Source organism: Pseudorasbora parva, chromosome 25, assembly GCF_024679245.1.
Source record: "Pseudorasbora parva isolate DD20220531a chromosome 25, ASM2467924v1, whole genome shotgun sequence".
Lineage (NCBI taxonomy): Eukaryota > Metazoa > Chordata > Actinopteri > Cypriniformes > Gobionidae > Pseudorasbora > Pseudorasbora parva.
In genome coordinates, this window is record NC_090196.1 from 17,060,915 (window position 1) to 17,087,153 (window position 26,239).

Here is a 26,239-nt window from a genome sequence, read left to right on the forward strand (position 1 = left end):
AGATCTGACTTGTTTCTGTTGATGGCTAAAATAAAGGAGAGTAACAGTATGGATATTTACTCTCCTTTTTTGAAGATAGTTGTCTGTTCTTGGGAAATTTTGGGGTAGAGTGAGAAATTGGGTTGCATACTTGGTCTGAAAAGGTAAAAAATTTAAACGCACCTTAAGCACAATTTCGATCTAAAATCCTGCATTCACAAAGGGTAGCAACTCTGTTCAAGCCCTTGTGACTCTCCATTACAAATTAATGACTTCTAGTTCATTGTCTGTGGTAAGAAGTGAAAAGGTTGCTAGTCAGGGCAGACACAATATTTGAATTATATCCGAATAAAAATAAGGCTGTGAGGGTACATTTAGTAATGATTGCAATGTTGATCATTCAGTTGATGGAATATTTAAAAAGACTAATCTTAAATTAAAATAAATTCCCTTTCTTATTGTAGCCACCTATGGGCCCTATCTTACACCCTGTGCAATGCGACGACAGGCAAGTGTTTTTTGCTTGTTTCAGCCTGATGGAGTTATCATTTTCACATCCAGTGCCACATTGTTTATAAAGCAAATGCACTCGCGGCCATTTGTTCACCCATGGTCTGAAAACGAAGTGTGTTCTGGCGAATTGTTGGCATGTTGCTATTTTGAGGCAACTGAAAACGACTGTGCCATTGACTAACAAAAACCTGGTCTACAGTATTTATTGTGTAATTTAAAGGTTGTGTTAAATTAATCAGAAAATAGCTTACTTCTGTGTTGAAAAATAAGGTAGATATTTTTTTTTTGGTTTGTTTGAGAAGCCATTTCACTTGAATATACATCACAATAGGGAAGAAAAGACTATCACAACTTTGTTTCATGCCGACTTTAAATGTGTGTATTTCTTGTTGCAGTTTTAATATTTGGGTGTAAATTATACACTATTATATATATATATATATATATATATATATATATATATATATATATATATATATATATATATATATATATTCGTTTTTTGTACTATCGTTTCAAATTTGAACTTTTCTATCTTTAAATGTCCTGCCAATTGAAGATATTGTTCATTAGCATTGATTGGATTTAATTTTGATAATCAATCTAAATGAATAGGTGCAGCAACGCTGAATTTAAGAAAATCAACGTGCTTACCAAGTTATTGGGATGTAAAAAATTAACACGATAAAGCGTTTAAGTTGTATCGTTATCTATAGACTGCACCTTTAAGAAGGGAACCTCCCACGTGTTGCATGTTGTCCATGCCACAGGTTCCCTACCTGTCTCGCATAACTCTGCACTAACCTCCACACACTCGCGCTGTCTCCACAAGAGAATAAAAAGAATGTGGCTCAGTCCAACCGTCACCGAATCGTTCTCGGATTGACTCCGCCTTCAAAAGTCTCGCGACTGACACATTTTGACATTCTCGAAGAAAAAAAACAACTAAGCTTTTGTGGTCGAGGTCGTCAGAAACCTCTCGGGTTTCTTAGCTTTTCCCACAGCTGTGAGGAGTTGTCGCCTCTTGAGTGTCGACTATGCTGGACCCGTCCTCCAGTGATGAATCTGAGGGAGAGCTACCACCTGAGGACGAACCGCCCGTTAAAACTGGGAAACCTGTTAAAAAGAGTCCCAAACCCGAAAAGACCTCGGACGCCCCGCGAACCCAAGCCAAGGAACCGGTCCCTTCTCCCGTTGAGGCGGACAAAACCGAGCAGGAGAGAATAAAGAAAGAGGAGACCGAGAGGAAAATTAAACTACAGATTTATGTGTTTGTGTTGAGATGCATCGCGTATCCGTTTAACGCCAAACAGCCCACAGATATGGCTCGCCGTCAGCAGAAGGTGAGTGACCGTTAAACCCCTGTGTTTAGAATATTTCGCGCTTCAAATTAATTCGCGCGCTGCATTTACCTCAGTCCATTGATATTGCCGCTTTCAAACTTATGCGTTTTTTTTGTTTGTTTTACAAAAGAAGAGTACTTTTTGCAGGTTTTAAACGAGATTAATAAGACGGACAATTGCAAATTCTTGAGCATCACACATTCTTGAGCATCACACTTTTGATTGATTAAAAAAAGTGTTTGTTTACTGTGCTCATACCCTGTCAGCTATTAACTATTTAAAGGATCGAGCTAAATTAAGCATTGGTAAAATAGTACAAGTAAAGGTTAGTATCACACTTTAACTCTTTCTATTGCAGGCATTTTTAAGTTAGAAAATGTTTGATTGACAACTGCAATGTACACAATATTCCTCATAGCATAAATAACATGGCATACCAATATGTTGCTTCTTTATGAGAAAAAGTATTTCAGTAGATTTTTTGAAGGCAGTTCTCCCGCACACAAAAATTGCAGCGCTGTGCCAGAAAAGGATCTTAACATGACCACCAGGATGTAGTGTGACCAAGAAAAAGTTTTATTGCTTCATGGCATCTCTTCATATTTTTGCTGTCATATTATATGCAGCATGTGCTTACAAATGTGTACAACATTGATTTGTTACCCTGAGGCAACAGTGCAATATCCATAGTCCATACACATATACATTTGTTTTGTATCATTTCAGGGCCCATTTGGGGTTTTCAGACTACCACTCTGGTAGACTCCATAAGATAACCTCTAGGCAGCCTTTCAAAAAGGTCAGTTCTCCAGGGAACATGCAACTTTATGCAAGAACGCTAAAGACGATAAGTCAATTGTTCCCTCAGTAAACCCATCAGAAGGAAAAGGCTTTGAGGCACTCAAAACATATTTTGTTTCAAGTGCCTCAAAGTTTTATGTGTACATACACAATATTTGGGGCACATTCAGAAGGGTGCCTAGAGGCTCTCAGGAGGGTTCTGCCAGTGTGGCAGACTAAGGAACCCAAGTATCTTTTCATTTTTATAGTGAATGTTGCACCATGTTGCTTCATGGCAATAAACCAATTGTCTTCATTTCACAAGTACTTGCAGATGAGATGGATAATAATAAAGATGACTGAGGGGGAGTAACACTGTTTCTCTTGGTCACACTGCATCATTGTCATTTTAATATAATTTTATGGCATTGTATTTTTGTGTGAAGAATAAAAATTCTGCCATTGAATCCAAACCAATGCCTTCATTCATCTTCGGAACACAAATGATGAGAGTATATTAATTTTGACCATCCATTGAAAGTCTAGATAATCAACATTTTCAAGCTTCATGAGGGTGATTGAACTATGACAGAATTTTCTTTTTTGGGTGAAATATCCCTTTAAAGTAGACTGGGTTTACCCAGCCTAGTCTGCTGGTGATTTGATTTTGCCCTGCAACTCAATCTGGAAACCTGTACATTGATTTCTGCTGCTTCTGTTACACTTTAGCGGGAACCAGACCCAGACTGGAATAATGCTCGTTTATCACACCTCTTGCGCAGTAGAAAATAGATATCAGACTTCCCAGACCAGTTTTTCAATTTTAAATTGAACTTGGTCTGGTGATAGCCAGACAACCTTTAAAGGGAGCCTATTATGCCTCTTTTTACAAGATGAAGCCTTAAGTGTCCCCAGAATGTGGGAAGTTAAAGGGGGGGGGGGGGGGAATGCTGTTTCATGCATACTGAGCTTTTTACACTGTTAAATTCACGAGTTCACACTTACATCAATTAAATAGAGTAAAGATTATGCGTATTTGGCGTGCTGTCCGGGGAGGGCTCCGGGCTCTGAAAATTTGCCCGAACCCAGAGTATCCCCCCCCCCCGACATGGACAGTTTAGAAAAAGATTGCAATTTGTGATTTGTTTTGATATTTATAGCAGTTGATTTAAGTAAGTGCGGAGAAGGGGTGGTGGTGGGATGCATAGAAACTGTCAATGACAGGAAGGTAAATCGGCTGTCTATATACACCTCCTATCATTGATTAACTGATTAGTTTAATGTGCTCCTCTTGTGTTCCAATTGGGTTAATTATCTGAGCATGCTCCACCTGTGTTTAATTAGATTTAATTGTTTGCGCGTGCTTCTCCTGAAATTAGTTTGTGAAACTTCAAGACTTGGTGCTTCTCCTGAAATTAGTTTGTGAAACTTCAAGACTTGGATTCCGATCCTAAACATAGACAAAGTTTCAAAAACTAATGTTGGATGTTTGATGGAGTATTTCTGTGTCAAAAATACTCCTTCCGGTTTCTCACAAGTTTCGGAGAGTTTTTTTCGAGTATGGCTCGGCTTGACGTCGATAGAGCGGAAGGTCCTTGTATGGGCCGTACGGGCTCTTCTCCCGGTAGGGTGCGCGCGCGCGTGTGACTAGAGCGAGAGAGGAAATGCACGCACGCCCATAAACACTCGCTCAGCTGCAGATCCACTCCTCTGTGAACACTTATGTCAGCACAGCACTCTGGGAAGGCAGCGCTGCATTTGAACCGATTTGAACGCAGAAATGATGGGAAGCTTCACAACATCGCTTCAGTCATGTCACAAAGTGGATCTCCATTGTCACTGCTGTCACAGGACTTCATCAAATCATACCATAGAAGTGAGTTTTTGATGGAGCGGTCCCAGCGATAAAGGTTCACCGTCGATGAGTAAAACTGCTTCAAATGTCTATGCTGTTGGCTATCGTCGCGTGAGTAAACATCAGTAAACGAATCAATGTGTAATCAATTAGCAAGGTGGCATTTATTGAATTAGCTAATTAAAACTAGTCAAGTTTCCACTACAAAGTGGAAAGTTTGGGTTTGACAACTCAAACTTTAAATTGAGTATTTAGAACTTTCTTTTGAGTTCTCAAATCTGACACATTTTAAGTAATCTGAATTGTTTTATTGTTTTGAGTTTTATGAACTTGTTTCTTATAATTAGACTAATTTAACTGAAACTGGGCTGTGATTTATATTTCCCAGCATGCTTTGCCATGACACTCAAAAAAGACAGTAAATGCCAGTTTTATGGGGGTTTTGTGTGTGCAAATTTGATGTTAAGTGGGGGATTTAGTAGTTCAGAAGAGTTTCTGTTTCAGTGCTATGCTATGCTAATGCTACCAAATGTGTAATCAATTAGCAAGGTGGCATTTATTGAATTAGCTAATTAAAGCTAGTCAAGTTTCCACTACAAAAAAAATTAGATGACATGATATTTTTAATTTAAAAAAATCTTTTTTTTTTTTTTTAAGTAAGTCATATTTTAAGTTGAGAGCAATTAAAATGTATGATTACAAAATAAAAATCTTCAAGTTCTGCTTGGTCTTCTCTTGGTCTTATGTAGAATCTTTTGTAAGAAACAAGCACAGATGCTATTTTTACCAGCACACACCCACTACCTCTAACATATACAGCTTTTGGACTCGTCCTGTTTTTAGAATATGTTTAATGCATGTACACTTCTAAAGCTGGGAATATACGCAACTGTTAAAAAAGGACAGAGAAGAAACCTATTATCAACTTTGCACCTGTGGGACCTGTAAATTACATTCCAATTCCAGGTGCCAATCTTAACCTTTTTTTTTCTGTGTAAGCTTACAAAATGCTTCCGAATCTTAATTTTATGCATGAACTACCCAAAAAAAACAAGCGACGCATGAGAAAAGAGACCCTTTCTCTCAAAGTTATGTGTTCAAGGTGATTTGTTGAGGAGTAATGTGCCTGAAAAAGCCATCAAACCAATGCTGATGGCACCATAAGCAACTATTCTAAACTATGACAGCAGACAGGTAGAAATATAATGGACATTTTCTACAATATAATGAAATGTTTGCATCATTTAAAAAAAAATTGCAGCCAGAAAAGTAGGTACATTTAATTTTTACTCCAAATCTTTTTGGTGTTTTGTGTGACAAAACAGAATGGTACATCCATAGAAAGGTTAACAGTATGACATTGTCTATTATTAGCCCCCCCCCCCCCCCCCCCACACACACACACACACACACACTTCAACAAACTCTGGACAAGAAACAAGCTAACAGAGAAAAGGTAAAATGCAATAAAAAATAAAATGAATTAGAAAAGAAAAGTTCCTTCGAAAAGCTACTTTTGTTTGTCAGTTACCAGTGAGCATGCCTTTGATGTAGTTTAAAAGGCATCCCAAGTCTTCTAAAATTATTTAAGTGAGCCAGAGAGCAAACATCTTAACTTTTCAAGTCTAATGCAGCAAAAACAAATTGTCCTGTGTCTACCTGTCATGTTTCAGGAGGAGCAGCATGCTTCCACCTAAGAAGGAGAGCCAGTCTAGCCAGGATCGTAGTAAACGCAACAACCTTGCAATCTTGGGCTGTCAAAGCGGGTCTAGTGGAAACCTTAAATAGGGCTAGCAAGGGATCAGGGTCTGCATTACTGTTGAGAGCTTTTTTAAGTGTGTCAAATACACTGAGCCAAAAAGTTTCCAACTGCCGACACATCCAAAACATATGCAGGTGGTTGGCAGGTGAATGTTTGCAATGGTTGCAGGCAGTGCTCCTTTCGGGGGGAAAATGGCCAATTGGGCATCGCTTAAGTATGCTCTGAATATTATTTCACACTGTAGTAAACTATGCCAGGTAGTAAACTGAATATGAAAGATTCAACATGTAGAATTGCCGTAGGGCCGTTTTTGAGAGAGAAAATTAATTTATTGAATGGCTGTTTGAGTCCGTGTACGAGAATAAGAGTAAAAGTGATAAAAGCAAGCAAGTAAGTCAAAACTGAATGGACAGAAGGATATTATAATTTTGCGTCATCTAACCTGAGCAATGTGTGAATATTTTCATAATGAACAAACTTTGAGTGCTGATCAAGAGTTTTGTGCAAGCAATTTAAGATCGCGAGACTCGCGACTCTTGTCCCAAATATAGCAGGCTTCATTCAGTGATTGAAACAAATATTATTAATATTAATTGAAGTTTTACAACATATTGAGCGCTCCGAGCTAGCTCAGCTGTGCTAAACATGGAGCTTTTCCTTGACATGGTAAATAATCACACCAGTGAAAGCAGTGCATTTATCCTTTATTCATGCGATATCTCTTCATCGGTACAGTAGCCTACACTTTAGTAATGTTTCTGTTTAATGTTAAATAAAATGAGGCATCATGGTATGCTAACTGTATCTTACATAGCTTGCATGTAACTTTCTTGCGGCTCAACAATTTTACCTCCTACCGACCAAAATCCAACGTATTTCCAGACATGGCTTTTTAGATTATGGAGTTAAAATCTCTTTCTCTGCTGCAGTCGAGTTGGGCTCTGCACTTTCTGCCATCTCCCCTGCAAGATGCGTTCATTTTCAGCAGTGACAGTGCGACTCCTATGACCTGTCCCTGAACCCCCATGCGCGCGCTCACTCGCAAAGCAGACAGCCACACCTCGACTACCGCAGCAGGGTTTTTTTTTTTTTTTTGAATATTAATTTTCACCTTTGAAATTAGTTTTTTAAAAACTATTCGAATATATATTTGAATTTAGAATATTCGTTGACAGCCCTAATGTGTATGTATAGAAAACTGACTTCTAAGCCCCCCCCCCCCTAAAATACCCTTTATCCCTCCAGTCCGACGCCCCTGCACGCGCTGCTTTGTAAATGGTTTGTTTACCTTGAGTTAGTTTCTTTACCTTTTTTGAATGACAGATATATCTGCTTAAATAGACAGTTATCTCCTTTACGCGCATGCAAGGCGCAGAATGCACATGTTAGTTGACAGTCGCCTGTTGTCCTTTTGGTGTGTTCAGGTACTGTTTTGTTTCCCTAGACACAGCGCTAGTTCTTTGGCATCTGTTTGGTGCGTCCCTACCTTAAGAGTGTCACTATGGTCTGCTTTAACAGAATTTAAGATTAGATGTCTGGTTGACATTTCAAAGCAAGAAAGTGGTCCATGTGTGTTTCCAGGAGATGATTAGGAAAGTGGGGGAGCTACTTCTGTATAAAATGTCTAATTTGGAAGAATCAATATAAGTGATGATTGGGTAGGTTATACTTTTAGATTAGAATGAAAAAGAGGCAAATACTCCCTCTTCGAAGAGGTCATTAATCTTGAGATGGCCAGTAGACGGCCAAAGGTGAAATGCAGGCGCTGAAATGGATGTGGGGAAAATCAACTGTTGGAGATAGAGCCTCTATGTAGTTACTCTATGTAAACAATTTTTCCTAAATTGAACCCGGATTTTAAGCAGAACTAGTGACTAGGATTGTTTGAAACCCTGGTTTTAACTAAAGGAGGTTGAGAACCTCTTCGACAAAGGTTCTGTATGGTGGACAGTTTTCAGAGAAGCTATCCCTGTTCCAAAAGAGAAGTGTAGGAACTGTTCAGGCCCGATAATATTTCTGGAAGTTTAGAAATGCAAGGCCTAACTTGGGAAGTGGTAGGATCGATTTATTAAGGCGAAAAGTTTATTCCCCCATAGAAACAAGCAAAAAAAAAAAGCCAAGTAAATCCAGTAAAGAAAGATGTATTAATTAAACTCTGTATTTGTTTAAAGGGGTAAAGAAATTAAGGCAGAATAACAGTTTCGACTAAGTTACTGCAACCTGCAAGAGATAGAGGGAGAGAATCCCACCTACACATAACCAGATTGGATTTATCCACGAGCGGTTGAAATTGAAATAAATTAATTGAATTGTAAGAATTTGTTAAGACCTCAAGGTATTTGAAAGGGTAGGAGTTATTGTGGGTTTTTTTTAGCTTCAGAGTTAACAAAAAAAAGTTATCTTTTTTGTAGATTTATCTACCAAAGCTTGAAAGGTAGCAAAATTTGTATGTGTACATTTTTTTTTTTCATGAGGATTTCTTTATATCAGAAGTTTTATGATGTTTACAAATGAGTCTATATGATTCTCCTGGACATAGAGTGCGAGAGCAGAAGAAAGCTGAATTATGCACATTCAATAAGGCCCCATGACTTCCATTGAACTTAGAATTTGATTGTTCAATCAAAATGCTTAAGGGCACCACATGGCCACCCAGTTAAAGTCAAACAATACAAGTATCACCCGTATTTTATGCGTAAAATCGAGAAAAAAATTACTGCCTTTAGTCTGTGTTGAATTAAATATTCTCAGTTGGAGGAGATCTTGAGCGTAGCTAGGGGCAGATTATTGATTTTTCTGTCATGGTGCATTGAAATATCTTTGCTGCCTAAATGAGAAGGTAACCTTCCTGGCTTTGCAGATTTGATCAGGTGCTATTCAAGTATTCCCTGAGGCACTATTTTCCTCATAGATATGATGCAGATAGTGAGAGGACTCCTTTGCTGTGCTGCATGTGATCAGCCATCTTTCACTTTTGATATTCTAATCCATATGATTGAAGAAAGTCAGTGTAAGTATGCTGCCGGTTACCCCTTTACAGTCACTAGGGATATATACACACATCTTTTGTCTTTTGAGCTGTCCAGACTGTCTAAATGACTTTGTACAAGATCTTACATATGTTGAATGCATTATTATACATAATCTTACCGTGCTTCTTTAATCTTGGATACACTGTCAAAGTAATAATGCCTTTCAGAGTCTGTAAGCTCTTTGAATTCAACCTTCTTTTGTTGTGGCTTCCCTTACAGTGTTTTTCTTTCTTAGATACAGTCTTCATAACAAGTAGCTTTGGGATCAATGAAGCCAAAATTTATGCATTTCCCCCCAAAGCCACTATGCTGTCAGTGTCAACCCACTTTGGTGTCATTCAAGTGTATTGCACATCCTTTTATTTGGAGCACATGTTGTTAGACTGAAATTGAGTGCAAAGTCTGCAAACAAACAATGGTTTTGGTTTTTGAGTTAGCATTTTAACACTTCCGGTTCATCTGAAAGGGTTTTTTGAATGGGATTTTGGTTAAAAGCTTATTATAAGGTTTGTAGTGAACAGAGGCTCAAGATATGTTTTTTTACATTTAGGGTGCCTTTCACACATGAGCATTTGTTTTAGAACCTGTTGCTATTTGTCCCTGGCTTTAGTTTAGTTAGTTACCCATAAGACTTTTGTTAAAGGAACACTCCACTTTTTTTGAAAATAGGCTTATTTTCCAACTCCTCTAGAGTTAAAAAGTTGTGTTTTACTGTTTTCAAATCCATTCAGCTGATCTCGAGGTCTGGTGGTAGCTCTTTTAGCATAGCTTAGCATAGATAATTGATTCAGATTAGACCGTTAGCTTCTCACTCAAAAATGACCAAAGACTTTCGATATTTTTCCTATTTAATGGCTCAGGGAATACTTGTAGTTACATTGTGTTCTGAAAATGAAAAGTTGTGATTTTTCTAGACTAATATGGCTAGGAAATATACTCTCATTCCTGTGTAATAATCAGGGAATTGCTGCTGTACCACAGATGCAGCGCAATGATATTACACAGCATCTAAAAATAGTTTTTTTTTACCCTTTACTGTTATTTTGGTAAAAAAGAGTGTGCTTTTAATGTTAATATAATAGAACATAAAACAAAAAATAGGAATGACCTTAAATTTATTGAGGTAACAAACATGCAAAGATACAAACAATCTAACAATCAAAGGTACAAACAAAGATGCAACATAACACTTCACTTCAAGTACTTCAAATATTAATGGTTATTAGCTTTAAACTTTCCGGTAAAATACATTATAATAGTTTATATAAGTTAAAATGAAAGTGCTCCATTAGCTTTTTCTTTCAAGTAATTTTTTTAAAAAAATAACTAAAAAAAAAAAATTCATAAGAATCATCTTTTATATACAGTACTATTAAGTAAAACATTTAAAGCTGAAAATTAACATTAAAAAATAACACATTTCACTGAAATCATGTACAGGGTCCCCGCGGAGTCTTAAAAAGTATTACATTTCATAATCAAAATATAAGGCCTTAAAAAGGCTTAAATTTGCGGAAGCATTGCGTTCTAGGTCTTAAATAATGTTAAACAGGTCTTAATTTTCCTACGTCCACGTAACTCTACTTCATTGAAATGCTCTCGCCTCCGCAGCACGCGAGCACGTGTGTTTGTGTGTGTGTTTGTTCCGTGGTGTCTGTAGTTCTTTCTTTCACTAGACCAACTATTGTTCGCTCCAAATTAGACAAGCATGCCACTTATATGGCAGCCAATCAGCTTTCGTGTTATTGGCACGAGCCTCTTTCTGATCGTACCCCACAGACGCATAAAACGGATTTTATTCTTCAGCTGAGTGTGACGTTTTTTGTAGTTCCGCGTTCGCGAAGGCGAATCATTCTCACCATCTTGCTTAATGACCAAATAAATGTATAATATACCCGACTGCATTAAAAATAGTTAATAACAGTGATGTAAACGCTGAACTCCGATGTCAGGCTGCGTGTGTTTGCTGCCTGTCAGCGCTCGCGTGAGTGTATTGAATGTTATTTCTAGGCTCATTAGCCTAATGTTACTCTTGAACGATCAAATATACACATTATGCAAATGTCTATATCCTGATTTGAGTTAAAAAGTTTGGGACGTGTCAGTAACCACTGGATCTGCGCATTAGTAAGTTCTCAAAGTGAAAGCAAACTAATATAGCTTAACAACAACACAAGCGGGGGAAACAGCACTTACACTTAAAGGAACACTCCAACTTTTTTAGAAATGGGGCTTATTCAACTTTGCTACATTTAGATATGTGGGGAAATGCATTTCAAGTTAAGCTAGCGGCGACCCTGCCAGACTAAAACAATGCATGCACTGAGACAAATGCATTTGCCCACATATCTAAATGTCTAAAGAAGTTGAATAAGCCCTATTTCTAAAAACGGTGGAGTGTTCCTCTTTGTAGATATGCATCTGTTGTATTTATTTTTCCTATTGTCATTTGTTTATATAAAGTATATTTATTACCTTTGTAATAGGCCTACCGAACAAGATGAATGCATTTTGTCAGTTTTATTGCCATGTGTGACTATTGTGCATCTAACATAATAATATGGTTAATGTTGCATCCTAATTATAAAAAAAAAAAATGTTTGCAAATTTATAGAAGTGACCAGCATATATATATATGTGCTAATCCTTGTGGGATTGAGCTATGAATAATAAGTTAACTAATACTTTGTTCAATTTAAATGAATTAAATAATATAAGTTTAAGTAATTGAGTGATTCTGCATTTCCTATGCATGTTTTTTTTTATTGCGTGATATAGGTCTTAAATTTTATTCATAATGGTCTTAAAAAGGTCTTAAAAAGTCTTAAATTTGGCTTGGTGAAACCTGCAGATACCCTGATGTAGTGAAGTGTTCTGTGTGTTTAACAATCACCATTATGATATCCAGAGCTGTGAAAAATAAAAATACACGAAAACACAACACTGCCTGAAGTTTTTTCCCCCAAATTCGAAGGCCCCTTTAAATTATTAAAACTAGATGCTTAATTTTGACTTTAAGGTTACTTATCATGTAAACTACTCATAGGCTACAGCATGTTAAATGCGTTTGTAACAGAGGGGAAAACGGTCGCATTTGCAGCAGATATGCTAAAAAAAAATCAATAAAATATCAAAAGTCATTTTTGAGTGCGATGCTAACGGTCTAATCAGAATCAATGATCTATGCTAAGCTATGCTAAAAGTGCTACCGCCAGACCCGGAGATCGGCTGAATGGATTTGAAAACAGTCAAACAACTGTTTAACTGGGGAGTTGGAAAATTAGCCTATTTTCAAAAAAAGTGGAGTGTTCCTTTAAGTTTTGGGCCCCATATGAAGATCTTTTTGATGAAATCTGAGTCATTAGTCAGTAGTGAAGAAATGAAGAACAAGAGTCCGTAGTGTAATTAATTAAAGAAACATTTACTTAAGAATAGTTTGCAGTTTTAACAGCAGAAGCCAGCTTCAAGTCTCACAAGGAGTTCGTAGGCCGCGCTCCCTCTCTCACCGTCTCGTTGCCTCGCCCTATCGTACATACAATTGTCCCAACAGTTATAATGTTTTCAAGGTCTATCCATGTCATTACTGCAATGCAAATGGTTCTGATTGGCTCAGAGACAATGCACAGTCATGGTAAATTTCCACACATCAGTGAATCTGATACATTTTTCCATAGATGTGTTACTTGTTGACGCTTTTACTCCGGAATTAGGCCCATAGTGACCTTCCAGGTCTGGAGCAGGCGCCAGTTTGCCCAGAACAACAAGTCCACCCATCTCTTAGGGTGCCCATTGAACACCATTCTCAACACTGATCTCTAACACAGAATACTGTGCACATACACAGATACAGTCTCTCTAAGGTTGGAGCTGATTAAGCTCCAGTTCTAACTCTAGTTCTTTAGTGTTTCAGTAAAAGGAAATATAAAATATAATAAATTAAATGAAAGACACTTTAGAAAACAAGAAACGTAAAGAAAAACCATATTCCATATAATAATATAGGAAGATAAATATTGATTAAGGCTTTGATTATGATATATATATATATATATATATATATATATATATATATATATATATATACATACATACATACATACATACATACATACATACATACATACATACATACATACATACATACATACATACATACATACATACATACATACATACAGATATATTGAAGCGGCAGTGGATTTCAGAATCAACCTTTCACAGTGAACATAAACAGAAGAGTTAAACCTAACTTGAATGATGCGCGAGACAAACGTGCTGCAGTTATACGCTTTATTGGTTACGCTGTTTAAGCCTAAAGGAAGTGTATTTAAGATTGTGGACAAAACCGGTACTGCAGGTGTATTCCCTCTCCCCCTCCCCCCGAGTCGAGGTTGCCAGATTGGCTGCAGGATCCAGCAGGAATGTTTGTAGCTGCAGCTGTAGTAACTAGAGCAGATCTGGCAACCCAGATGCCGAAACACTACTGACTTTGTGATTGGTAGATAGGTGGAGGGTGAAGCTTCAGGCCAAAACACAACATGTCAACATCAGTTGAGGGCTGCAACAAGAGGACCAATCACTTGCATGTGACTTGCATAAACACATTTTGGTACACTTAGAAAGATTGCCTTGTGAACGCAAACCGAACCAAGAAGAAAATAAAACATTGTAACAAATTAAGTCAGTTTTGGAACAGCAAACATCACGATCTACAGATGTGAAAACACCTTTTTTCTACAAAAATAAACAACACCAGTAATACCCTACTTGTGATGGGGTATTGAAAAAGACGGTTGCTAACATGCAAATGGGACTACTGATGTTGTAGGGAACATTTATAGCCTATAAGGTTAGCTTTTTTATTTCTGATGATTGTATTTAGGCTTCAATAATTGTTAAAGTTAACTTGGGAAAATTAAGTTTTTAATTTCAATCAAAGTTTTGTTGATTTGAGAGCTTAATTTTTGCGATAATTCAAAAGCCTATAGAAACGTCTTATTGGGTTTTAGTCAACGGAACCAGTGTCATGCTAACTTCTGGGTTGCCCTAAAATACGTCCTCACTGCAGCACTCTATTGTGTCCACATTGAATGTCTCAGCTTACTAAATACAGAACATGTTTGCTCCTTACTGACATTGTTGCTAACACATTTGGTAAAAAAAAATGTAATTTGTTAGCAGTATTTTACGTGTATTTTTTAAATTTGACACTAGTAGCAGAAATGCAACTATACAGTTTACTCGAAGGACATTGTTGCCTCATTTCTGCCACAGTTTTTCTTGCTTAAAAAATCTGAAGAGGCATGAGTGAGCACAGCACATAAATCTTCTAGTCTGTTCAATACGTTTCACTGCACAGGTGTGCAATTCTGTCACCTTTTTTACCCATGAGTGACACAAGGCATGTTTCACTGGAAACTCTATAAGTAGCTTCAGTCTTTTCCCTTTATTTGCATGTAGTCCAGACCGCACTCATTATTTGAATGTCATCGCCTTATATGTTGTTATTGCCACTGGCTAGTTCTCTAGCCGGAAACGGAGGAAGGTGTAATAAAAGTGCCAAGATGTGCTTCACCTGTAAATAAAACAGACATCCCTGTAGGCATTATCGCACATTACTGTCTCATGTCAAAAATACACCGTCATTAAATGTTTCAAAGGTAATTAAAATTCAAGTTTAATGGACAGTTGAAGGTAATCTGTTGCTAATCAGCTTTTGTGTACTCCGTCTTAATGGATTACTCACACGATTGAGAGTCAGGGAACCAGAAAGCCCCTAATGCACCTGTTCATGTCCCTGTTAGCACATATCAGGGATCTCCCAGTTATTTGCCAGCGTGGGATAATGTTTCTCATAAGACTGTTGTGTAATACCACCCCCAGATGATAAAATGAAATATTTTGTCAGAATTGTAATGCTACAAGATATTTGATTGCAATACTACATTTTCATAAAGAATAATAAATATCCTTGTGTTTATATATATTTTAAACAATTTTTAAATCATATTTAATCATATTTTAATCATACTCAAGACATGAGATTGATTAAATGTATAAACAAAATCTTCATCTTTGAGCAAACAATATTACTTATTTTTATGAAATGATACAAGAAACTAAAACAGTAGGTGGCGGTTAATGTCTAAATAAGAAGTCATTGAATTAGTTATTCATTCAATTAATTCAAACGGAATTCAGGAGTGAAGTATATGGCTCTCTTTATGATTGAGCCGTGTATCATTAGTTTACCCAATTGAATACCACTGTTTGTTGTTCGGAGACTCACTACAGCTCTGGCTTTACAGGTAATATTTTGTCAAAATAAACAATATTTCTTATTTTAAAAATATCAATTCAATATAAATTTCAATATCACATTTGCACTTATGTGATATTGTGCCTATTACTTGTTTGATATTGCTTTCCTATAGCCTGACAAGCCAGACCCACATCAAGATGTTTGGTTTGGAAACTCACCATAGACAGGGCTCAATCTGAGGGGAGGGATAAACGTTTGTCTTTCAAACTCCCTCTGCACGCGATAGGATAGCGCTACAACCAACCAGAGCAACGAAGGTGAAACAGAGCTTGTTGATAGATTAAACATTCGCCGTATCCGGTCGGCAACACTCAGAACACATCTTCCCTTTTTAAGAATGACTTCAGTGCCGTTCTTTGTTCTTTTCTCAGAGAAAAGCTTAACTCCAAGTCTTCCAGAGTCACGATCAAAGCTGATTCGAAAGACCGCCGTTTACCAGTTTCTGTGTTTACTTGAAGCACGCAAGCGCAACTCCGGCGTCATTATGTTAAGCCCCGCCCACTGACTCTATACACGATGTGATTGGCCTGTCAAGAGTTTGGCGTTTACAGCTCAGAAGTGTATTGAGCGTTGCTAGACGAAAGTCACGGGCAGATTAGATATGCTGCCGCTAGGGTGCTTCTAGATTTCTAGGCTAGCTTTCCTATATAATGATATAAATGTGACGACAACTCACACAGGCACATAATTGCCCAGGTATCTTGAATTTTAGGGCATCTTCCTGTATTCTGTAGGCTACTCAAGCAGTGAACTGTTGGCCTGGTTCTTGTTTGTCAACCAATCAACTTTAGAAAATGTAAGATGCCCTACACAGGTCAGGTGCATTAAATTCTTTATTTGCTTCTATGTAAGCACATTTATTTGTTGTTTATTTGCTCTATTACATCCAAACTGGCCTTAAACAAAGAAACAAAAATATCTGTAGCCATTTGAAATTAGAGGCAACCACTTAATAAATCACACTTCAAACAAAGATGCTATGAGCAATTGCTTTTTATTTAAATTAGATTAGATTTAAAGGGGTACTTCAGCGCTGGGAAGATTAATCTGTATTTAAACTGGGTCATTAATGTAGTTGAAATGTGAAATTATTTTTTAATTTGGTGCTTTCTAGACTGAGAAAATACAGAAAAGGTGTTTTTGTCACATGGGGATGAAAGACTACAATTCCCAGAATGCTTCGCTGCCCTGTGAGGCCACTCCCAAAGCCACCGTTACTGAATCACTTTCACTTTCCCACCACCACGTTCATCTTTATAAAATCAGTTCAGTTAGAGAACAGACACTACAATTAAAAACTGAACATGTCTGTTCAATATATTGTGATTTAGCCGCTGAGGAAGTGTCAGCACAAACGCAGAAGGAGTCAGATTACACGCATCATGATGAGCTGAATGAGCTCTCGTGATAAGAGCTGAGGTAAACGCGTCCACGCTCACGGCAGTAGTTCTCCGTGCATGTTCAGTCTGGCGTGTTTTCAGTTCATTTTCATGCCTTTGGAAGATTAACTGTCATAGGAATTAACTTGAGAAGATAAAATACTCACTTTGCTCAGCTGGCCGCCCCGTTTCCATGAATGCCTGAGCCGAGCTGAGCTGTGAGTGTGACCCCATCCCCCATGTGCGATTTAAAAACATGCGGAAATAGCTCCCTCTGCTGGCTGTAGTCTTTAGCATCTGGCCAAACATTTTACCGATGACGCAAATTTGCGATATTTGCGCCACCGGATTAATATCCAGGGTTTCTACTGATAGAAAGCCATATGCTAATCGCTGAAGTAACCCTTTAAAGGACTTGTATACTATGTAAAAAATGTATTTCAATGATTCATAAAATGGCCCTGATTCATCCCAGAGCAGATGAGGGATAGTGATTGCAGTACCAGTTTTGGCCACAATCTTACATACACTTTCTTTAAAGCGAAAACAGAATGGGCTTTAGCTTTGTGAAATAATGCTACATAAAATAAACCTGCACAAAGCAACTGCAGTTAGCCTGAATGAAAATACAGATTCACTCTCTGATAGTAGGTGGCGCTTATGGTACAGCAGCAATATAGTGTTTCCTTGGTTACTGCTGTACACAATAGGCATTATATGGAGGTAAAGGAAATGCCACCGAAACTTTTCTGAAGACATTCAGTTGCCTTCGGAAACGCATTCTCCCACCCCCATTTCAATAGTTGTTTTGTTCTTCCAATATTTCAAGCAATATTGCGAAAACAGATTTCTGCACCTGGTATAGCTTCTTCAGCATATCCTGTCTCTGGCCTGTGTTAATGTCCTGTAATATTTCCACACAAACTACATTTTAGGGAAATTATTTCAATTCAGTTTGTGTTTCTGTGCAAAAACAGTTTCTTTTCAAATTGATGGCTGTCGACTCCTTTTATAACATTACCAATTTTTATTTGATATGTAGTTACAAGAAATGGCTACTCGTACCGTATGTTTGTATACTGCTATGAGTAGGAGTGTCTGCTGAATAACTAAATCTAAATGTGAATATCTGCCCACCGGGAGACTAATCTCTGTTTATGAGCCAGATTCCCTGCAGATGAGAGCTAGCTTCTGTCCTCACAAATTGTTTGCTTTGCTTTGCTTTACACTCTGACTGGCAAGTGGGCTGAGGCTTTTTCTCTTGCTGTCTCCCTGCATTTCTTTCATACCTTTTTCTCTCTGCATCCCTCTTTCTGTCTGTTTTTTCTCATCTGTTCATTGTCTTTGTTTTCTGAAGAGAAGCCCCATATGTTTGCGCTCATGTGCTTGCTATTATGATAGCTTATCCATTTCTTGATGGCGAACAGCAGCCTGGAAATCACACTGATGGATGTCCCACTCTTCCCTACACGTATGTCTAATCTCTTGGCACAGTTTTGTGCATAGTTTTTTGGTCTGATTTCCTCTTCTGAATGGCTGTATGATTTAGTTTATGTAAGCAGACTTGCCTCTGCTTCTCCACAGGAGATGAGTTCTTGACTCTTGTGGGGGAGATTGGCAGGCGGATGCCTCGCTGGAGGCAGAGTCCCATCTTCTTTGTCATATTTTCCTTCCCTTGTCAGTTTTGCTCTCCACGAGATGCATATCTCCACACAGTGTTATGTAAGGCCATCTCCTTGCAGTGCATTGATAGGAAGTCACAGCAAGGTTCAGTGGGTGCTTACCTAGCTTTGCACTCTGCTCTGTAAGGCACATTTGGGGCAAGTGCACTGTATACAGGAAGTATTCCAACACTGACAGTTTGTAAGCGACTCACTGTTTGTGATGAGTCTGCTGGTAGGTTATGACCTTGCAGAAGAATCCGCTTTGTGAGAAGCTGTAGGGAACAGCAGGTGCATAATGAGGCGTTGTGGAGCGGTGACAATTGTTGTGCTCGCTGAAATCTCTTGCTTTGGGTAATTCCATTACCCACCTACCCATGTAAAAACTGCCTCCTCCTGAAAAAGGTTTAAACTCTACCAGAAGCCAAGCATGAACTTTGCAGTGTGGTGAAAGTACCGTGGTGTTGGGCAGAGCAAAGACAATCTCTCAGCATTGCTGTCTTATCTCTACTGAGCTGCGTGGTCGACATTAATGGTTTGTTTGTCCGGTATACAATGCTATCCGGATATCAGTACGTCATCCTCCATCCCCATTAAACCTTGGTCTATTTCTTGAATGGTTTCAGTTAGAGAGTTCTCTCTCTAATGATGCCCATATGGTTTGTGACACATGCTGACCAAGGGCTAGGGTGTTGCTTGTTATTTAGTTATCTTGTACTCAGCCATTGGCAGCTTCGTATTTGACAATGTTTGTACTTTGTGTCTAGCCTGGCTCCGCCCTCCTACGTTCTGCTCAATTTTCATTTTCCTTCAGTACTCCGTCTGGGATTGCGGTATATTCTCTGGTTTTCTTTCTTCAAATTTTAACCGGTCCAATCAGCGAACAGGGGGAGTGGCTGAGAACGATGACGTTGATGTCGTGCGCTAGTTAGTAGGGGTACACAATATTGGATTTTTGCTGATATCCAAAATGCTGGGTTTTTTTGTTGTTTTTTTGTTTTTTTTTTAACTATTTTTTTTATCTTATTTTGGGCGATGCCGATATATGTTTATTTTTTTCCCTTTGTTTGGAAACAACACCATTTTGATCAAAACCTTTTTTTTTTCATTCTGGTTTCAGATTTCTGAGGTCTCCTTACTAAAAGGATTCTTGTTGAAGATAAATAAATGTTAATACAGTTATTTTTATGATAAGAATATATTAGAAGCCCTGAAAATAACAATAATAAAGCCAGTCATTTTTCACCCCAGATGCAGCTGTAACCTAAATATTGTATTTTTGGATTTAACATTTGTGCACATGAAGTGGGGGTGGCATGACATCCGTTGATGCTGTCTTTCAATTCTACAATTATTGTAGAGCTTCTTGGATTATTTTTCATCATCCATTTCCTAAAATTTCTTTACTGATTTGTTTTTTCAGAACAAGAAGTAAGAATGTATTTGTGTATTCTACTTTTCATTGTATTACTGTAACAAAAGCGCCCCCACTACATGTATAAATATATAGCGGTCTGGGGACGGATACTAGGACCTGGAGGAGCTTCTGCTGCTGTGGAGGCTGCCGCACGCGCTAGAGAGTGGGGAGATGCGATAGAGCTTGTTTTGGGCTAGTTTTGTTGTGAAAACGTGGCAAAGTCTGCTGCTGACGGTCACGTCCTTCTGTATGCGCATTCAGAAATTCAAGGCAGCGTTTAAAAACAGTCAATATAAATCACTTTATATGCAATGTATTTGCTTGTTTTTACTTGAAGAATGACTGCAGTGCTGACATGGTCTCATCCACGTGAGTTATTTCAGGCGCATATCAACACGTTATCATATCGGCAAGGCAAATCGGCATAATTTTTTCATATCGGCCAATGCTGATTTTTATATTTTAAGCGTTTATCGGCCGTTTCCGATGTCGTGCCGATAATATCGTGCATTCCTACTAGTTAGAGATGACATGCGTCATGACCAAATGTTAGAGATTGGTTATGGCAGATCTAGAGTGGCTCTGGGCAGATCCAATAGTTTTAAACTTCAGTTTAAAGTACCCACCTTCAAGGAAGTTAATGCTCCTTAATGGAGAGTGGCCAGACTCTCTGTACAAATCAAATGTTCGAGAGTCTGGTAGGACCAGGCTACTTTGTCAGTGTTAGGTTTTATTTGGATTTGCAAGAATTTAGTTTATGGAATCTGAATATCTGTTCAAGCATTACATCGCTTATTTGTTTTTGCTTTTATAAGCCTTTCTGAGTCATTTCATAGATTATGGACTGAATAAATCATGGATAAACAGCTGCAGTAAAGAAGCAAATGCCTGTTTAATTGGACAAACTGCTCCCAGAACACCTGTTCAAAACCGAGCCTTTTTTATTGGTGGCTACATGATATGGTGTACTCTGCAGTCTTCTTGTTTTTGTGCATAGAACAGAACTCAATATGAATGCTGATCTGGAAGTTAGTAATTCTGTATATGGCAATACAAGGATATTGGATTACAGATTTAAAACATCATTAACCGGCTTCCCAGGCGTCTGTATGTGTGTGCATGTGTGCAGGGTGTGTATATGTTTGTATGTGTGTGTGCGTTGTTTTCACTACTGATTGAATGAATCCTGCTTGGTTTGGTAGATCCTTTTGTGTGAAATTGGGAATGACACTTTATATAAGCTATCATTCCGACTTTCATGCTTTATCCGTCAGCTTACACTATCCTCTAATGCAAGTGTGTGTGTGTTACAATACCTTTTAAACTGTTCTTTTATGAATGGGTGTGCCAAAAGTTTTTTAGACTTAAACATTTTAGGGGTTGAGGGCTAATGTAAATGTTTTTTAATTACTGGTAAAAATGACTAATTTGACCCAATATTTACCTAAAATTCCTAAGAAAGGTCAAATGTTAATTATCTATTGTCCAGGTTATAATTAGATTTTTCTTTCACCATGAAAGTAGTTAACATCACAGCTTTGTGTCTTGCCCTCAATGTAGCTTTCAAATATAATTTGTGCGTGTACACACAGCAATTTTTTTAAATCTCAAAATGACCAAATATCAGTTGGTTTCTTTGTCATTTTTTTTATTTGTTTACTCTGAAATATTACTCTCAGTCTCCTGTTTCTAGCAATTTGTGAGGCCATCACATTATATATCAATTCCTGAATTGAAAAACTTTTCTTTTCTTGTTCCTCCTTTCCAGCAACAGATCTCATTGGTGATTGTTGTGATGTGAAGTGGGCAGCCTTGAGTCTGTTGAGCTCAGATTAAATGAAGAGCTGAAAACTCAAGGCTTCAGAGAGGGCTTGAAATATGTTAGAAAAGAGTGCAGATCAGGAGATTGAGGGGTTGACTTGGCCACTTTAAAGAGTGTCAGAAGTTCGAGATCGCATGGATGAAGAAGAGCTTGTCAAGGGTCAAAAGCATAATTGCAAGCTCCTTATCTGGGTAACGGTTCTCACACATGGCAGAATTTCGCCTGAGGATGCTTCTGCCTCACGTTTTTTGTGTGACTCCGTGCAGAATGGTACAAGGATGGGGGCTGAAAAAGGAAAGCGAGGAGGAGTGGAGCGATTGAGGAAGCGGATGCTGTTTAATGAGAGGAGGTGAAAGCGAGCAATCGCCCAAAAAGGACATATGTATGCAGATAAATTTGCTTTAGTCAGTCACCCACCTACGTACCCTTGAGAGACAGCATGCCAATATATCACTTCAAACCAGGGACATCCTCTGGTGCTGAGAAGCTGCAAAACTAATAAGCAGAGATTTGAATGCTCTCCACTCGTGTAATTATTGTAGCTGGGCATAATTTTCAAAGTCCCATTGGATTACCAATGCAAAAATCTGGTTTGTTGTACTGTTACTGCTTGGTCACATCTGATTTTCACAATCTGTGATTAGTTGTTGTCCACTGGAAATGTCAGAACATTGGCATCCAGGTGCACAAGAGTACTTGCTGAACACACTGTACTTTCTATTTCTAGCTGCCTCTATTTCACTTATGTCAAATTGCACCTTCAGAATCACCAATCAAGGAAAAAGACCACAGCCAGAATCAACAAGTTTTCTTTGTCTACCCACTAGTGTAAAAGGTACAAAAAAGGAAACGTATGCCAAGCTTTCTGATGTGTTGTTTCTAAGACTTTAGTCTACATGACTCGATCGCATCAGTCCAGAACTTTCTGAACACCTTGTTTGCTTCCCTCAACAAGTTATGACACATTCTCAAAGCAAAAAAAGGGTTCGGAAATAAGCAGGAACAGCTGAAAAACATGGTGTGGGTGTGTAAACGTATACACACACACACACACACACACACACACACGCACACACACACACACACACACAGCATACAGCTCTTTATCAGCGGCGAGCAGAGAGGAGCTTCAGGGCGACGGTAGTCGTGACAGACCTGTAGGACAGCAAGCTCCTCCGTGGTACCTCTCCTCTGCTGCTACCCACAGTTCCTTCACTTTCCCGTGGGAAAAGACAGGCGAAATCCACAATGTGTCATGAGGAATCAGTGTTTTCGCCTTAGCAGATGGTAGAATGCAATAGGAAGGGGCAAACACTTCACAAGAAGACCAGACCTCACCTAAAAAGAAAAAAGTAACCTTTGGTTTCAGATAGACAAAATTGGTTTGACTTGATGGCAGACGTATTGACAGAGTTTGAATTTCCGCAGGAGTTTTTTAAGCAAGCTTCAGTAGCATTCTGTCAACACATCTTCTGTCCACATTCATGTGTCAGGCCACTGACAGTTACTGTCAGAATAATTTCTTATGACATAAAAAATTGTGAGCTATGACAGGTAGTGTGTGTGTGTGTGTGTATATATATATATATATATATATATATATATATATATATATATATATATGTATGTATGTATGTATGTATGTATATGTATATATATATATATATATATATATATATATATATATATATATATATATATATATATATATGTATATGTATATGTATATGTATATGTATATGTATATGTATATGTATATGTATATATATATATATATGTATATGTTTAGTACCTACTCATGGTGCTGTTTGTGAAAGGATTTTGGTGCTTTCTTTCGTTATTATCCACCCACTGCATTCTACCGGTTGAGCTATTTTCAGTCAGGCATTTGCGTGGGCTCCTATAATTTGAGTCTGGTTCTTATTGCTGGCCTGGAGTGCTATTCTTTTTCATGTAGTGTCTCCATCAACTGCAGCCTAATTGTGCCACTACTTAGAAACCCTCTCATCTTTGAAAGAATAGCCATGGGGAGATGTTTTCCTTTTTTCTTTTATCCATCTTCAATATCATTTAACCCGTCGCTTGTCTTGTCTGAATGTCTGATCTTTGTCTTTGTTCCTTACTGTCACTTTTTCCCTGTAAATGTTTTTAACTTTTTCTTTTCAAGTCACTCCCATCTATTCTTGAGTTCTGTCCTACATAATTTATGTAAAGTCAATATTAAATCAGAATTGACACTGTTTACTTTTCTTATTGTGCTCACCTGAGCATTTCACAGCAAAACATCTTTGTAATCTTTTTTTCAAAGTGCTTCACTTCTAAAAACTACTTTTGATTTTTTTTCCTATGGCACGTTGACTATTGGTTAATAATATTAAAAGTGCGGTATGAAGGATTGACATCGAAATAGGTACTGCAGTCCGAATTCCAAATATTTGAGAGAGAGAGAGAGAGAGAGAGAGCAAAATTGACAATGAAGCCACACTGTAAGTTGATTTATCCGTGTTTTAATATGCTCTCATTAACAGAGATTTTTGATGGATGCCGAAGCTTTTTAGGTCAAGTAGAATCTACAATCTCTGAGTTTGTTTGCTGGCTTCCATGGCTGCTGCAATGCACTGTGGATTCCACCAACTGGCAACCTGGCATGTCGAAATACTATTGGGTATATTGGGCAACATGGAATGCACATTTTAAAGTAAAATTACTGGCTGTAGCTTTGTTTTTCTGAGAAACAAGTAGTTGATTTTAGCATGTTTCCTAAATATATGCAAATATTATGGTATTTTTATGCTTTAATAAAATGAAAAACTTGCACACAGCACCTTTAACTAATGTAGTTAATTTGGCCTCACTGAAATCTTGGTAATAGTTAACAAACACAGAATTTTAAAACTTATGTATAAAGTAAAGTGATGGAAATAACAGCAAAAAAGTTGCCTTTGAAAAGGGTGTTAGAATCAAGATGCTCTCAAGGGGGAATTTCAACTTTCATTCTCCTTTTCCTGGTCAGAAAGTGGCGTTTCAGGAGGGGAGTAGTTCTCCACAATCGACTGTAAACTCTGTAGGTCTGTTTTTATAGTCCAATCAATAAATTGTTCCTTCCAACATTTCTTTTTTTCTTGTTGAACATCGTTTTGCCTCAAAATACGTCACATCACAGAAGTTTAATGGGGTTGAGAATGCTGTTTTATGTTGGGTTCAATCACAGACAGGCCCAAAATGAAAACCTCCATTATACAATGGAAGGAAATAGCTGAATAAACAGAGAATTTCCTTCCTGACCTTAGGTCTCTTATGGAAAATGGTAATGATGACTTTTACTTAGAGTGCAAATGTGCAGATCTTTCAGAAAGTTAGGTTGTTGCCCTCAAATATTGAGATGTACAACACTACAAACCTGTGTGCAAGGCACACTTTGGTTTGAGTGGCTGTTTGGTGCCATATTGCAATGCGTTTCCACTAATGGGCTCGAACAAAGGCTCGTGGCGGAGACCGGAGCAGCCATCAGGGTTGTTAGCTCTGCATGTTGTTCTGTGATAAATGTCTGCAGTGTTTCTTCTCCATTAGCTCCCAATAGTACCGATGGGAATCACTGTCACATACACGTACACGTTCTTTTATTGCTCTCTTTGTTTCTGTCTCTTTCTTCCTTTTTGCCTGTTTATCCATATAGGAGTTGCTAGAGGTGGATGTTTGTTTAGAAAAACCCAATCACATGCAGCCATGAGCGTATATGGTGACTTAAGAGAGTGGAGGAATTGGTAGCTTCTATTTGGGCTAAATTGTTTTTCTCTAACAAAGTGAGATTTGACCCTCTTGTGAGTGTTTGGGAATTGTTAAGATGACAGGGTTTTAAAGGGCCACTGACATGCCTTGAAACGCGCAGCATTATTCAATGTATTGACGTAATTTCCCTTGAAGCAGGAAGACAGGGTGGGACGTATCAAGCAGCTCCTCCCCTTTTTTTTAAATGGCAAATAACATTTAGTTTGTTTCACAGTTTGACTAGAGCCTTTCAGCTCGGTAAAGCTGCCATTTTCTCCTAATCTCTAATCATTTCTCATCATAATCTTTTCCATATCGCTTTAAAATACAGCATTCTATGAAGAATTCAGATGAGTCTGATATGTTTTGTCGTCTGCATTGACTCGGGCATGTGATCTGCTCTGTGCTTTCGTGTCTTTGGAACGGAGAAGACTGTGTGTGTGTGTGTGTGTGTGTGTGTGTGTGTGTGTGTGTGTGTGTGTGTGTGTGTGTGTGTGTGTGTGTGTGTGTGTGTGTGTGTGTGTGTGCGCGCGTGTGAAACTAACGTGAAACCAGACTTCATTCTCCTCAACTGAAAGCATTTGCACAGACTGAAGCGTTCCTTAT

At 38.1% G+C, this 26,239-nt stretch overlaps 1 protein-coding gene across 10 annotated transcripts in view; it reads left to right on the plus strand.

Annotated features, from left to right (window-relative positions):
- Window positions 1–1,255: 1,255 nt before the first annotated feature.
- cadps2 (Ca++-dependent secretion activator 2) overlaps window positions 1,256–26,239 on the plus strand; it is a 194,676-nt gene continuing 169,692 nt past the window's right edge. For all 10 annotated transcript variants that reach the window (XM_067436987.1, XM_067436992.1, XM_067436988.1 and 7 more), the window contains exon 1: window positions 1,256–1,835. In XM_067436987.1, coding sequence (XP_067293088.1) covers window positions 1,530–1,835 — 306 coding nt within the window. In that variant the 5' untranslated portion in view covers window positions 1,256–1,529. The remainder of the gene's footprint in view (window positions 1,836–26,239) is intronic.